A 15,177-nucleotide genomic window follows, 5' to 3' on the forward strand; every position below is an offset into this window, starting at 1 on the left:
GGAGTGCTGCATCAGATGACCTGGCCTCCACAATCCCCTGACCTCAACCCAATTGAGATGGTTTGGGATGAGTTGGACCGCCGAGAGATTGAAAAGCAGCCCTCAAGTGCTCAGCATATGTGGGAACTCCTTCAAGACTGTTAGAAAAGCATTCCAGGTGAAGCTGGTTGAGAGAATGCCAACAGTGTAAAGCTGTCATTAAGGCAAAAGGTGGCTACATTGAAGAATCTCAAATACAAAATATATTTTGATTTGTTTAACACATTTTTCGTTACTACATGATTCCACATGTTATTTCATAGTTTGGATGACTTCACTATTATTCTACAATATATAAATGAGTAAAAATAAAGAAAAGCCCTGGAATGAGTAGGTGTGTCCAAACTTTTGACTGGTACTGTATATGTTTACATTAATGTGTTCATCCAGCAGCACAGTATCATACTCTCTGGCGTGTGTGTGTGTGTGTGTGTCCAGACAGTGACTAGTACAGATGCATTCTAATGAAGTAAAACCAGAAGGATGAGGTTTCAAGAGATGTGAAGTTTGTCCACATGAAGGATTATGTAAGCCAAATGCCTGTTTGTTGGCCCCATGGGGTTGTGTGTGTTCGCTCATGTTTTGCCTTGTCTCCCCTGCAGGTGTGGAGCACCAGCACGTGTGAGTTTGTTCGTACGCTGAACGGCCATAAGAGAGGCATTGCCTGTCTGCAGTACAGAGACCGACTGGTGGTCAGTGGCTCATCTGACAACACTATCCGGTGAGTGTGTATGTTTGTTCATGATGGCAAAATCTGTCAGCTGTGTGTGTTACACTGGTCTATTATAGAACTGTAATCTGGAGATGAACATAATTTCTCATGACTGTTCTCTCAAATGTTACTAAACTAACACTGATTCTCTTTCTCCTCAGGTTGTGGGATATTGAGTGTGGGGCATGTTTGCGCGTATTGGAAGGACATGAAGAGTTGGTCCGCTGCATTCGATTCGACAACAAAAGGATCGTTAGTGGAGCCTACGATGGGTGAGAGGCAGGCGTTAGCCTGAGCTGATGTCTCACTACTAATGGAGATCTGACCCTGAATGGCTTTATTCCCTCACTCTAATCCTGCACTTGGCCATTGTTTATCCTTGTTATTCTCTCACTGCTAATCTGACTCTTGGTCTCCCAATCTCAATCCCAGTCTCGGCCAGTTAATCATAATAACTCTGTTAGGCTGTTAGTCAAACTTTTTAAAAGGACAGAGTAAGGGCTTTTCCAGCTTATCCAGTAACATAACTTTGTCTCCAGTCTATTGCATATAGCTCATAAACTCAGCAAAAAAAGAAACGTCCTCTCACTGTCAACTGCGTTTATTTTCAGCAAATTTAACATGTGTAAATATTTCTATGAACATAAGATTCAACAACTGAGACATAAATGGAACAAGTTCCACAGAAATGGAATAATGTGTCCCTGAGCAAAGGGGAGGGGGTCAAAATCTAAATTAACAGTCACTATCTGGTGTGGCCACCAGCTGCATTAAGTACTGCAGTGCATCTCCTCCTCATGGACTGCACCAGATTTGCTAGTTCTTGCTGTGAGATGTTACCACACTCTTCCACCAAGCCACCTGCAAGTTCCCGGACATTTCTAGGGGAAATGGCCCTAGCCCTCACCCTCCGATCCAACAGGTCCCAGACATGCTCAATGTGATTGAGATCCGGGCTCTTCGCTGGCCATGGCAGAACACTGACATTCCTGTCTTGCAGGAAGGGTACCACATGAGGGAGGAGGATGTCTTCCCTGTAACGCACAGCGTTGAGATTGCCTGCAATGACAACAAGCTCAGTCGGATGATGCTGTGACACACGGCCCCAGACCATGACGGACCCTCCACATCGATCCCGCTTCAGAGTACAGGCCTCAGTGTAACGCTCATGCCTTCAATGATAAACGCGAACCTGACCATCACCCCTGGTGAGACAATACTGTGACTCGTCAGAGAAGAGCACTTTTTGCCAGTCCTGTCTGGTCCAGCAACGGTGGGTTTGTGCCCATAGGCGACGTTGTTGCCGGTGATGTCTGGTGAGGACCTGCCTTACAACAGGCCTACAAGCCCTCATTCCAGCCTCTCTGAGACAGTGAGCACTGATGGAGGGATTGTGCGTTCCTGGTGTAAATTGGGCAGTTGTTGCCATCCTGTACCTGTCCCGCAGGCTCTGTTCTTGTGGTGTGCTAGCGCACGGGGAGGGTTAGGGTAAAGGTGTTGTGGGAGATTATTGGGTGGTAGGCATTGGCTTAATCTATCTCCCAGCTCTCTGTATTGGCTAACGAAAGTCAAGTTTGACTCGTTGGTCCTCCAGACTCTTCGCATTTGGGCAGAGGTGTCTGGGAATGAGATTATCCACTGACAAGACTTGGGAGACTGTTCAAATCAAATTTTGTCACGTACACATGGTTAGCAGATGTTAATGCGAGTGTAGCGAAATGCTTGTGCAGTAATCTAACCTAACAATTTCACAACAACTACCTTATACACAAAGGTGTAAAGGAATGAGTAAGAATATGTACATAAAAATATATGAATGAGCGATGGCCGAACGGCATAGGCAAAATGCAGTAGATGGTATAGAGTGCAGTGTATATACATATGAGATGAGTAATGTAGGGTATGTAAACATTATATAAAGTGGCATTGTTTAAGTGACTAGTGATACATTTATTACATACATTTTTTCATTATTAAAGTGGCTATAGATGAGTCAGTATGTTGGCAACAGCCACTCAATGTTAGTGATGGCTGTTTAACAGTCTGATGGCCTTGAGATAGAAGCTGTTTTTCAGTCTCTCGGTCCCAGCTTTGATGCACCTGTACTGACCTCTCCTTCTGGATGATAACAGGGTGAACAGGCAGTGGCTCGGGTGGTTGTTGTCCTTGATGATCTTTTTGGCCTTCCTGTGACATCGGGTGGTGTAGGTTGCCTACGGAGCTGTGAAGGGAACGGCACCTCCATACCTTCAGGCTCTGATCAGGCCCTACACCCAAACAAGGGCACTGCGTTCATCCACCTCTGGCCTGCTGGCCCCCCTACCTCTGAGGAAGCACAGTTCCCGCTCAGCCCAGTCAAAACTGTTCGCTGCTCTGGCACCCCAATGGTGGAACAAGCTCCCTCACGACGCCAGGACAGCGGAGTCAATCACCACCTTCCGGAGACACCTGAAACCCCACCTCTTTAAGGAATACCTAGGATAGGATAAAGTAATCCTTCTAACCCCCCCCCTAAAAGATTTAGATGCACTATTGTAAAGTGGTTGTTCCACTGGATCTCATAAGGTGAATGCACCAATTTGTAAGTCGCTCTGGATAAGAGCGTCTGCTAAATGACTTAAATGTAATGTAATGTAAATGTGTCCTGGAGGGCAAGTAGTTTGCCCCCGGTGATGCGTTGTGCAGACCTCACTACCCTCTGGAGAGTCTTACGGTTGTGGGCGGCGCAGTTGCCATACCAGGCGGTGATACAGCCCGACAGGATGCTCTCAATTGTGCATCTGTAAAAGTTTGTTTTTGGTGACAAGCCAAATTTCTTCAGCCTTCTGAGGTTGAGGCGCTGCTGCACCTTCTTCACCATGCTGTCTGTGTGGGTGGACCATTTCAGTTTGTCCGTGATGTAAGTTCCTCAGCGTACACAACTTTTCACCCTCTCCACTACTGTCCCGTCGATGTGTATAGGGGGCTGCTCCCTCTGCTGTTTCCTGAAGTCCACGATAATCTCCTTTGTTTTGTTGACATTGAGTGTGAGGTTATTTTCCTGACACCACACTCCGAGGGCCCTCACCTTCTCCCTGTAGGCCGTCTCGTCATTGTTGGTAATCAAGCCTAACACTGTAGTGCCGTCTGCAAACTTGATGATTGAGTTGGAGGCGTGCATGGCCACGCAGTCATGGGTGAACAGGGAGTACAGGAGAGGGCTGAGAACGCACCCTTGTGGGGCCCCAGTGTTGAGGTTCAGCGGGGTCGAGCGGCCCGTCAGGAAGTCCAGGACCCAGTTGCACAGAGCGGGGTCGAGACCCAGGGTCTCAAGCTTAATGAAGATTTTTGGAGGGTACTATGGTGTTAAATGCTGAGCTGTAGTCGATGAACAGCATTCTTAGATAGATATTCCTTTTGTCCAGATGGGTTAGGGCAGTGTGATTGGGGCAGTAAGCAAATTGGCGTGGGTCTAGGGTGTCAGGTAGGATGGAGGTGATATGGTCCTTGACTAATCTCTCAAAGCACTTCATGATGACGGAAGTGAGTGCTACAGGGTGGTAGTCATTTAGCTCAGTTACCTTCGCTTTCTTGGGAACAGGAACAATGGTGGCCCTCTTGAAGCATGTGGGAACAGCAGACTGGGATAAGGATAGATTGAATATAAACACACCAGCCAGCTGGTCTGCGCATGCTCTGAGGACGCGGCTGGGGATGCCGTCTGGGCCGGCAGCCTTGTCAGGGTTAACACGTTTGAATGTTTTACTCACGTTGGCTGCAGTGAAGGAGAGCCCGCAGGTTTTGGTAGCGGGCCGTTCAAATTATGTTAAGATAGTATGTCTGTGTTCTTTCTTTGTAGTAAAATCAAAGTATGGGACCTGCAAGCTGCTCTGGACCCTCGTGCCCCTGCCAGCACCCTCTGTCTGCGCACACTGGTGGTGAGTCTAGCCTGGATCTAGAACATGGCGATTGTGGCAATGATTATAAGGATAGTTATTGTAGATGATACTGATGAATGTTGTTTTTCAGGAGCATTCTGGGCGTGTATTCCGACTACAGTTTGATGAGTTCCAGATCATCAGCAGTTCCCATGACGACACCATCCTCATATGGGATTTCCTGAACGTGTCGACCAATGGACAGACTGAGGGCCGGTCGCCCTCTCGCACGTATACATACATCTCCAGATAGCAGGTATTCATGACTTGCACACATTCAGTAGAGTACACACCTGCATACACTCACTAGAACTAACACACACTGGAGATGAAAACAAAATATTTGTGATTTTTATGAACAAGATTTGGATCTGATTCAAAATATGTGGCATTTCAATAGATAAGACGTATGTCTAGTATGCACGCTTATGTCTTACTTTATTTTGCCGGATGTGTTAAAAAAATGAAAAATAATCTGAAATGTAATAGATTAATCTATCGGCCCTAGCAACCATCAACTAATCCATTTTGAAAAACTTGAACTCATCCCTAACACGCATGTTGTCCTAGAGACATGTAAATGAAGTCACACCAACAGGATCAATTGTGCAAATGGGGTGCACACGCAAAAAATAGAAGTTGGCTTTTCTGAGTGTCTTATTTGTTGACACTCATCAATATGCCGTTGCCAGTAGCAGCAGGATGAACTGCAGATATTTCAGATGGGTGCGATGCAAGATGTAAAAAAATATCTGTGCATGATAGCTGTGGGTCCATACCAGCCTCTCAATTCGTATTATTTCTATAAAAGCCAATTTATGCTTGATCCGAAAAGGGGATCGGAGGCTTCGTATGGCGGGTGTGATGCAGTTGCGGAGCATGCAGAGACCAAAGCCTTAAAGTCTGCTCTATATTTCTGTTTACTTTATGCGTTGCTGACTCTACCTTTTTAAGCCAGCCATCCTATTTATTCTATTGATCTTCAGTCTACAACACTTGTTTGGGTAAGCTCTGCAGCTCATGTACAACTCCAACATGTTTTCCTTGGTGGCGGGAATACTGACCTAAATCTAATACACCTACAAGATAACATGAATAGTGTGCTGAGTGTGTGCGTCTCTCTCTGCAGGGCAGGCACGGTGGCGTGTGTGTCCGAGGACAGTCCTGATTGCCAAGTCAATGTGTCAGGGTCAGAGGTCAAGGAAAGGACCCACCCTCCCTTCCCCATTCCTCCATCATCCTCTTTGCACCATCTCTGTCGTCCTCCTGGTGTTCATGTGGAGGGGTCATCCCTCCCCGATCGGCCATTCAGTGCTCAAACACACTTCCCCTTACCCCCCCTGAAAATCACAAGAACACACATACTCTCACACACAGAGTGGAGTCTATTAGGTCACACTCTAAGCCCCACCTCCCCTTACTCTGCTCCCTCAAGACAGAGGCCTGGACATGAAGGAATCTGAACTGAATTGCTGAAGGAGGGGGCTGGAGATGGCCTGTTAAAGATGCCCTGTGGTGGAAAAAAGAGGCGGGTCCCGGGGCTCAACTCTTCTCATCCTGACTGAGTGACAGATACCTCAGGCCTGCCCCTTGGACCCAAGGACTGTATCAATATTGTTCTTTTCTCATTTTGTTTGGTGGAAGAAAAAAGACTGGAAGAGAGAAAGCTGACGTGTACATTACTTCCCTGAAGACTTTACTGCATGGATGAATGATGGGACAACCGTGTGCTAGTGACCTATTTGTTTTTCTAACTTTTACTTTTTATTTGGGACTTTTAATTTAGCTTTCTTTGTTACATTGTACTAAGAATTGTAGTTTCTCTTTCCAAACCCCTCTCAAATGAACCCTCTCATATCCCTAGTTCTCTACCTTGCGTCCCTCTTTCACTTTTTCTCCCTGTCTTGTTCTGTCCTCTTGCTGTCTGCCTGTCTAGGTTCTGAATGACCCCTAACTGAGTGGAAATTAGTTGTAAACAGCATTGTCTCGTCTAAAATGGTGTTGTATATTGAAATGATTTTTTTAAAGAAAGAAAAACCATTAATACAAATAAAGTACTTGACTGTGAAGGAGTGTAAACCAGCGTGTATGAGCAGTGTTTGTTCAATATCATGTAACTATGCCATCGGTACTGTATTTACAGACCAAACCACTACTCTGTCGATGCAGACCTCATTGTTAGTCTATTTAAAAGAATCCTGATAAAGTCCTGGTCTGAGAATGACCGAAGCAGGACGTTATTGTGTGTAGCATTTTGAGTTTAATGAGTGTGCCTCTGGAAATTGTCAAGAAACTAGCGAATTGAGGATATATATTATTAACTCTGAATTGGTGTGTGTAGTGCAGTGTTTCCCAAACTCGGTCCTGGGGAACCAGGGGGTGCATGTTTTGGTTTTTGCCCTAGCACTACACCGCTGATTTAAGTAAAGCTTTATGATGAGTTCATTATTTAAATCGGCTGTGTAGTGCTAGGGCAAAAACCAAAACGTGCGCCCCCTGGGATCCCCAGGACTGAGTTTGGTAAACACTGGTGTAGTGTATCGAGGGGATAATCATGGGTTAGTCTGCAGACAGGGAATTCTGGAGCACAAAAAGGGTGATCAGGAATGCAGCAATGCACTGGAACCCACATTCCTCTACACATCCAGCCCATTCTCTGCCTTGCACACATTGAGGTGGTTCGATTACTCTCGCCTGGGTGTGTTTTCTCACATGCAAAAGTGATTGCTTTTGAGCTTTATCTGCCATTGAAAATGAGTAAAATTCAAACATTAATTTTATGGAAAATAAATGTATGTTTATAGACGATGCACCATGCTGACCGAGCGGCACAGATTACTGTTCCATTTGAGAAGGGAGCTCCTCCTGCCCCACTTTCGCCCAATGACGTAACGGCCTTAGCCCGTTGCTCCGCATAATCTAATCCTCCCATTCTCAAGGAAATGTTCTATGGTAATGAAGGGGTTAACTAGTCAGTTGCATAACAGAATGTATTCAACCGAAATTGGTCTTCTGCATTTAACCCAACCCCTCTGAATCAGAGAGGTGCAGTAGGCTGCCTTAATCAACGTCATCGCCGCCCAGGGAGCAGTTGTTGGGGGTTAACTGCCTTGCTCAAAGGCAGAACGTCAGATTTTTCCACCTTGGGGATTCGAACCAGTGATCTTTCAGTTACTGGCCCAATGCTCTTAACCACTAGGCTACCTGCCACAATGAGAGGCTGTACCTCTTGCCCCTCCCTCCTCAGTACTACAGAGATGGAAGAGAACACGAGGGGGGTGGAATAAGTAGACCAGAGCAGGCTGTTATTGGGCAGTTTCACACTGAAAAGAAATCCTGTCTAAATGGGACGTTCCCACTCTCGCGTGAGCATGCCGGAGATTATGGAGGAACTGTGAGCGAGGGAACGCTCACTTACACGAACCGTGATCATTTATACAACATCTTCATTTATCCACTATATTTGCTACAGGGCACACATGCCTGTGAGAGTCACAGCTGCAGGAAATGATTATGGGTGTGGCCCTCAATGAGCCACCATCCAGTTATGGAAGGCTGCACTGCTCACAAGTAGATACAGCTTTAACACACTAATATGTTAGTGTATAGGTACTCTCTGTTTTAAGCTCATTTCCCATTTATCAACTCAAGTAGTTGTGTATTAACCTGATCACCATTGATTCTATGTATTGGCAGGTGCATCCCATCCGAGAAAGTCTCATTACATTTTAGTCATTTAGCAGACACTCTTATCCAGAGCAACTTACAGAAGTTAGTGCATACATTTTCATTTCATGCATTTTTTATTTTATTTTTTGTACTGGCCCCCCGTGGGAATCAAACCCACAACCCTGGCGTTGCACACACCATGCTGGCGTTGCAAACACCATGCTCTACCAACTGAGCCACAGGGAAGACCATAGGCTCAGCTTGTTTTCCAAAGGAAGAATCAATTGACTTAATCCCGTGCTTTGGCACATATTCTGTGTTCCGTGCAGATGCTCCCAGTGACCACCAAATGGAACTTGTACACTTTTTTTTATTTGTATGGAACACAGCAGCAATGACTCCGAGCATGGTGCCAGCAATGTCTAGGTTATGAGTTGTCCGCGGACCAATTTCAATTATTTTGGGGGGGAACTCAGGTCGGGGTCTCCACTTACTGTTGAGAGTTAGAATAATAGGATACACAAGGTGCAATTTAGAAATTTGGTTGTGCATCAGCAGTCACTCAATTAGCCCACGTCAGCTAAATGTTTTTAGATTGCTGGCCGCTAGACTAATTTACCAATCTAAACTAGTAAGCATGGTCGAACTACTGACCGGGGTGGGGCCTATTGATTATCAGATAGAATTAAAAACTGCCAACATTTGCCTCCGCCCCATGACAAAATGAGTAGAATTACATGAAATTAGTTATAAAATTGCTAAATGTTCTCTGCCTCATGGCAAAATGTGTAGAATTGCCGCAGACTTGCTTTAAACCGGCAACATTTTCTCTACGCCCCATGGCAAAATGTGTAGAATTGCAGGAAATTAATTTTTAAACGTAAAATGTTTTCTCTGTCATGAGGTGGGCCACTAAAATGTCTTGCTTGCAAGCTGGGGTGTATGGATGTGGATTCGCAGATCCACAAGCCACTGCGGCCCCTCATGATGAGATCTGTTTTTTTGTGGCCCCCACCCCCATCAAAGTTGACCATCCCTGACGTAGACTGACCAGGTGAAAGCTTTGATCCCTTATTGATGTCACTTGTTAAATCCACTTCCGTTGGTGTAGATGAAGGGGAGGAGACGGGTTTAATAAGGATTTTTAGGCCTTGAGACATGGATTGTGTATGTGTGTCAAGAACTGCAAGGCTGCTCGGATTTTCACGCTCAACAGTTTCCCGTGTGTATCTAGAATGGTCCACCACCCAAACGACATCTAGCCAACTTGACACAACTGTGGGAAGCATTGGAGTCAACATGAGCCAGCATCTCTGTGGAACGTATTCGATACCTTGTGAAGTCCATGCCCAGATGAATTGAGGCTGTTCTGAGGGCAAAGGGGAGTGCAACTCAATATTAGGAAGTTGTTCCTAATGTTTTGCACACTCAGTGTATGTTTGTATTCAATTAAGGCAATACCATTGGTCTAAAACAGCTGTCATACCATCAAGTTGAATAAATAATTGTGATAATGATTGTAATAAAATCCATTATATAATTTCTTGTTAAATATTTTCCAATGAGTCACATTGAAGATATTGTACTAACTACGTTACAGCAGCTTTCTGTATTGAGTGAATAGGCAGCAACAGTAGCTCCTGAATCAAATATGAAGAGAAACATACAAGAAATGTCTTGGGAAACCATGACTGACCCTCTGTGTTGGCTACACATTATAGTCCAGTTGTCTTTGGTGGTTCGGGTGTTTGTTACTGAAAGGTTGACCAGTCATCTTTGGGATGTTCAAAACATGAATATTTGGTATTGAACGTTATGGTTTTCGTCATCATTGGGATGTTCAAAACATGAATATTTGGTATTGAACCCCATGGTTCAGCTGTCTTTAGGATGTTCAAAACATTAATATTTGGTATTGAACTCTGGTTCAGTTGTCTTTAGGATGTTCAAAACATTAATATTTGGTATTGAACCCCATGGTTCAGTTGTCTTTAGGATGTTCAAAACATGAATATTTGGTATTGAACCCCATGGTTCAGCTGTCTTTAGGATGTTCAAAACATGAATATTTGGTATTGAACCCCATGGTTCAGCTGTCTTTAGGATGTTCAAAACATGAATATTTGGTATTGAACCCCATGGTTCAGCTGTCTTTAGGATGTTCAAAACATGAATACTTGGTATTGAACCCCATGGTTCAGCTGTCTTTAGGATGTTCAAAACATGAATATTTGGTATTGAACTCTGGTTCAGTCATCTTTGGTAGCACATCTTTAACCCCTGTGGTAGCAAACAGTGACTTTAGCTATCTTTTGTAGCCTAACTAGAATGGTTGGCACTGTAAATTGTAATTCAACAGACTTTGAAACAACATTGTGTCTTTGGAATGGGGAGGAAAAAGGCAGGGCCATTTTTCCCTGGTCACTTCCACAGCACCAACCACTGACATCATGTGGTCAGATTGTTTAATTCCAAATCTTTTGATGTACATTCTGTATACACCAATAAGCTCTTTACCTGGGCTCAGCCAAGCAAAATACACATTCTATTCACTGGGGAAGGACAATTGACTATCTAGGTGCTGTAGTTGCTGTTGGTCGGGTCCCTCTCACTCTCTTTTTCTTCTTGCTGACTGGTAAAGCGGAAGGGCTGCAGGTCGGGTTGCTCCCCAGGGGGCAGGCGCTTCATGAAGTGAACGTCCTGCTGGTTGGGCAGTGTCTGAGGACCTCTCCTGGGGCGTCCCCTCTTGGTGAAGCCCACGTACCATCCCGTATAGCATGCTGACCTCAGAGCTGTGTAGTGGTTCTCCAATACCATCTCAATGAAGACACAGTCTGCAGTGCGATTACTAGCCTTCTGGGAGACACACACATGGTCATGTCAATATAAGATGAAAGTGAATAACTCCATGTTAAACTCCAAATTGAAAGGAAAGTATAGCAAGAGTCAGAATAAAAATTGTGTTTGTCTCACCTTCCCCACAAGCTTGCCTCGACGGTTCATGCACAGGTAGAAGTTGGTTTCTTTACCACGGATTCTCACCTGACTTCCAAAGGTATCAGCCTCCACAACAAGCTGAGCTTGGAAGGAGACAGAGGCCCAAAAAGACAGATTAGATTGTAAGAGGGCATAGAAATTGAGAATATACTCTAGGACGGGATGGGGGGATTGTTAAATGCAATTAGATCATTGATGTAGCCCAACAACATAATGCAGAGGTCAAATGCAATCAATAACACATTCCTTCTCTATCTCCCTCTCACTACCTATCCCAAACCCCCTCGATCCCCCTCCAACAAAGCAACAAAGCAGGGTAAATGGAAAACCGATGACCTTATCAATGGCGTATAGTGGGACTGAGTCTAACACACAGAAACTGCTGCTCCATCTTTTTCCTCTTTCTAGTTCTCATGTTAGGGTCTGTTAATCAAATCAAATCAAATTGGATTTGTCACATGCGCCGAATACAACAGGTATTGACCTTACAGTGAAATGCTTACTTAGAAGCCCTTAACCAACAATGCAGTTTTAAGAAAATACCAACAAAAACAAAAGTAAGAGATAAGAATAACAAATAATTAAAAAGCAGTGTTAAATAAAAATGGTGGGGCTATATACAGGGGGTACCGGTACAGAGTCTATGTGCGGAGGCACCGGTGTCGAGGTAATATGTACATGTAGGTAGAGTTATTAAAGTGACTGCATAGATAATAACAGAGCAGTAGCAGCATAGAAGAGGAGGGGGGGCAATGCAAGTAGTCTGGGTAACCATTTGATTAGATGTTCAGGAGTCTTATGGCTTGGGGGTAGAAGCTGTTTAGAAGTCTCTTGGACCTAGACTTGGCGCTCCGGTACCACTTTCCATGCTGTCATCAGTAACCAAAGGGCTTGTCTGTCCATTTGATAGTTTATTCATTTGAGGGCCATGTACTGTAGGTATGATAACATACAGGGAATTATTGTTTGGTTCTAGCTGATTCTGATTTGCATTGGAGTGTTCTGTATAATTACATTTACATTTACGTCATTTAGCAGACGCTCTTATCCAGAGCAACTTACAAATTGGTGCATTCACCTTATGATATCCAGTGGAACAACCACTTTACAATAGTACATCTATACCTTTTTTTGGGGGGTATAGATGTTAATAGGAAGTACACTCCTAGGAGAAATAAAGGTGCTATCTAGAACCTAAAAGGGTTCTTCAGCTGTCCACATAGGAAAACCCTTTGAAGAACCCTTTTTGGGTTCCATGTAGAACTCTTTCCACAAAGGGTTCTACATGGAACTACTCCTATGGGGACAGCCGAAGAACCCTTTTTTTCTAAGAGTCTACTATTATATCTTACCATATTTATCCCCATCGTCTCCCTTGGCACTGATTCTCCTTCCCATCACCTGCACGTGTTTGCCGCTTGTCCTGCTGTACAGCTGGTACACTCTGTGCTGCCGACGGCTCATGGCGTCTCGACCTCGTGTCTGATTCTCCACGTATACGCTGAAATTAACATTGTCCACAGCTAAGACCTGTACCACCACAAAACAAACAGGCATGTGGTTATAATGAGAGACTTTATCCAGAATTGGATATAAAAAAACTAAATGGATACAATTCTATACACACATTTACCTGCAGGGGGCTGCAGACCACCAGTAAAGCCTGGACAGATCTGAGAGAAGGGGAGAGTGGATCTGCCTTGAGATTACATGTGGTATTTTTCATCCCAAAAGAACACAAAAGCAGTCTGGCTGCCATGTCCCTGCCTCCACCACCAATTTTAAACCAGTCTCTATGCCTCCAAAAAAGATACTTTTTAGATCAAACCCTCACAACAAGAGACAGTGGCCATGTAGTCTCTCTCCAGGGACAGCTGCTGAGCACAGCTCATATCTATGGTGAGCTTACAGGATATCAATATTCACTAATCCATCCAGCAATCTATCTAAGCACTTCAAGTTCTTATCCCTCTCCGGCACACACAGCACATAATGTAAGCCTATATTCAGTAGTCATCAACGTTGTTCCCGGTTGGGTAACGGGTATACAAAAGAATGTCATAACAAAGTCATAGGTGTCATCTTGACCCAGTTAGCTGCATCAGAGTGATCCTGTAGTCGACTTGGACTGCGTCTGACATGGCTTTGCATTACAATGATGAACTCCATCTTAAATAAAGAGGGGGGAGAGCAGGAGAAACGTTACCAGTAGAGTGTTGTTTCAGCCTCCCAGTACCGTCTGGCTGTGTGCTCATTAGGAGACCCCTATACCCCCTGTGCTGTCCAGATGCCTGGAACACAGCCTACAGCTGGTGCAAACTGCACACAGATGTCTGCTGCTCCACTTCTGCTCCTCATCTACTTTTGTTCTATCTCTGTGTTACCTCTAAAAACCTGACCTCTTCTCTGTTTGAGAAGTGGAGAATAAGTTTGAGAGATACATGACCAAAATGGGGTTGACAGGGACACTTACAGAGGGAAACGGGATCGTTTTTAACACTAAATGGAAGATTTGTTAACAAGTCTAATAGAATTGCTTTATGCTTGGTTAAAGCGGATGGATGACCTAATTTGGGGAAGAGGTAGTTACTGATTATCCACTTAACTAATCACAATCCTGTCAAACACCCAATCAAAGGCACTAATAAGGTACAGTCATACTGTATTCCTCTTGTTAATTCATAACCTGTTAGCAGACCTTTAGTCAGTGACAAACGCCTGGTCTTTCAGTCTGGGGAGAATAAACAGAGGTTATGGGACATGGCTGAGTGACCAGAGGAGCAATGCTGCAGGAGCTGGCGTGATAGTTTTATAGGCTGTATGACCATGTGGAACAGCCTCAGAGGAATTGCACAGATAAAAAACACAAGATGCCACCACCACATGGTATTGGAAAAACAGAAGCATGCATATGCAATTTCTATACCATAGTTAGCTGTCCAGATAAATGTTTTTTCATTAATCAAATGTTTAAAGGAGAATGTGGACCCTATCTGTCGTGTCTAACACCACACCTGTTAACAGGTGCTGGAATGATAGTCAGAGCATGCATGAAGAGAAACACATGTGCACAGACACACATACACACACACACACCATGTAACACGGGCTACTTGCACTCGTTTCACTCCAGAAAATCTTAGGTTGCGCATCAAGGGTTACTGCGCATCAAGTGTTACTGCACATTTAACTTACAACACCACCAGTGTAGAGAGGAGGTAACTCATCTCTCATCCCGCGCAGTTACCCGTGCCAGGGAAAGTCGGGCACCGTCAGGATCTCTCAACTGGTACTGTCTGTAATCCGTTCGTTGGAGAAAGGATTGGGGGAATGCAACAATTCCTGCGGGCATCAGCAGAGCACTCCGGGCACATCAGTTAGGATGCTGGCGGAGGGGAATGGGTTTTCTCTGGTATCGTATAGCCAAAATGTGAGCGAATACGCGCAGGGTATGTCCCGTTTGTCCCGTTTGTCCAACACCTCAATTTGCCGAAATCATGACAGGTGTTGGGCAAAATAGAACTGTTCGCAGGTTTGCCTTTTTTTTTACTTGATCTGTTTCTAAAACTAGGTCTACAATGTTTATATAAGAAAAATGTAACATAGGCTTAATTATTCCCATTGTCCATTAGTTTCCCCTGTCTTCCTTAATTTCTTCTGTAGGCTTTATTACTTTTCTTTTACCGATAATCTATGTTAATTGATCAGGTATAGTCGTTCAGGGAAACATCCATTCCCAGTGTCACGGAAAACGGAAAGTCTGTATTTAGAGAGTGAGTGTGGGGCATGAGTGGAGTAGCGGCGGGGAAGGGGTAGGCGATACGCGGCTCATGTAATCCAAGT

The 15,177-nt window shown here is 44.5% G+C and overlaps 2 protein-coding genes across 2 annotated transcripts in view; one reads left to right on the forward strand and one right to left on the reverse strand.

The window, feature by feature from the left end:
* LOC106568099 (F-box and WD repeat domain-containing 11-B) overlaps nt 1-6,747 on the forward strand; it is a 38,810-nt gene extending 32,063 nt beyond the window's left edge. The window contains exons 9-13 of the mRNA XM_014138130.3: nt 642-760; nt 913-1,023; nt 4,590-4,668; nt 4,760-4,924; nt 5,798-6,747. Of these exons, the coding sequence (XP_013993605.1) occupies nt 642-760; nt 913-1,023; nt 4,590-4,668; nt 4,760-4,921 (471 nt within the window). The 3' untranslated portion in view covers nt 4,922-4,924; nt 5,798-6,747. The remainder of the gene's footprint in view (nt 1-641; nt 761-912; nt 1,024-4,589; nt 4,669-4,759; nt 4,925-5,797) is intronic.
* A 1,164-nt stretch (nt 6,748-7,911) lies between these two features.
* Nucleotides 7,912-14,990, reverse strand: LOC106568123 (fibroblast growth factor 18). Its single transcript, XM_082959751.1, is given in 7 exon segments — nt 7,912-7,917; nt 10,950-10,971; nt 10,973-11,193; nt 11,311-11,417; nt 12,687-12,864; nt 12,968-13,007; nt 14,530-14,990. Coding segments are annotated over 7 exon segments (606 nt in total). The 5' UTR covers nt 14,562-14,990.
* Between the last annotated feature and the right edge of the window lie 187 nt (nt 14,991-15,177).

Source organism: Salmo salar, chromosome 13, assembly GCF_965601325.2.
Source record: "Salmo salar chromosome 13, fSalSal1, whole genome shotgun sequence".
Lineage (NCBI taxonomy): Eukaryota > Metazoa > Chordata > Actinopteri > Salmoniformes > Salmonidae > Salmo > Salmo salar.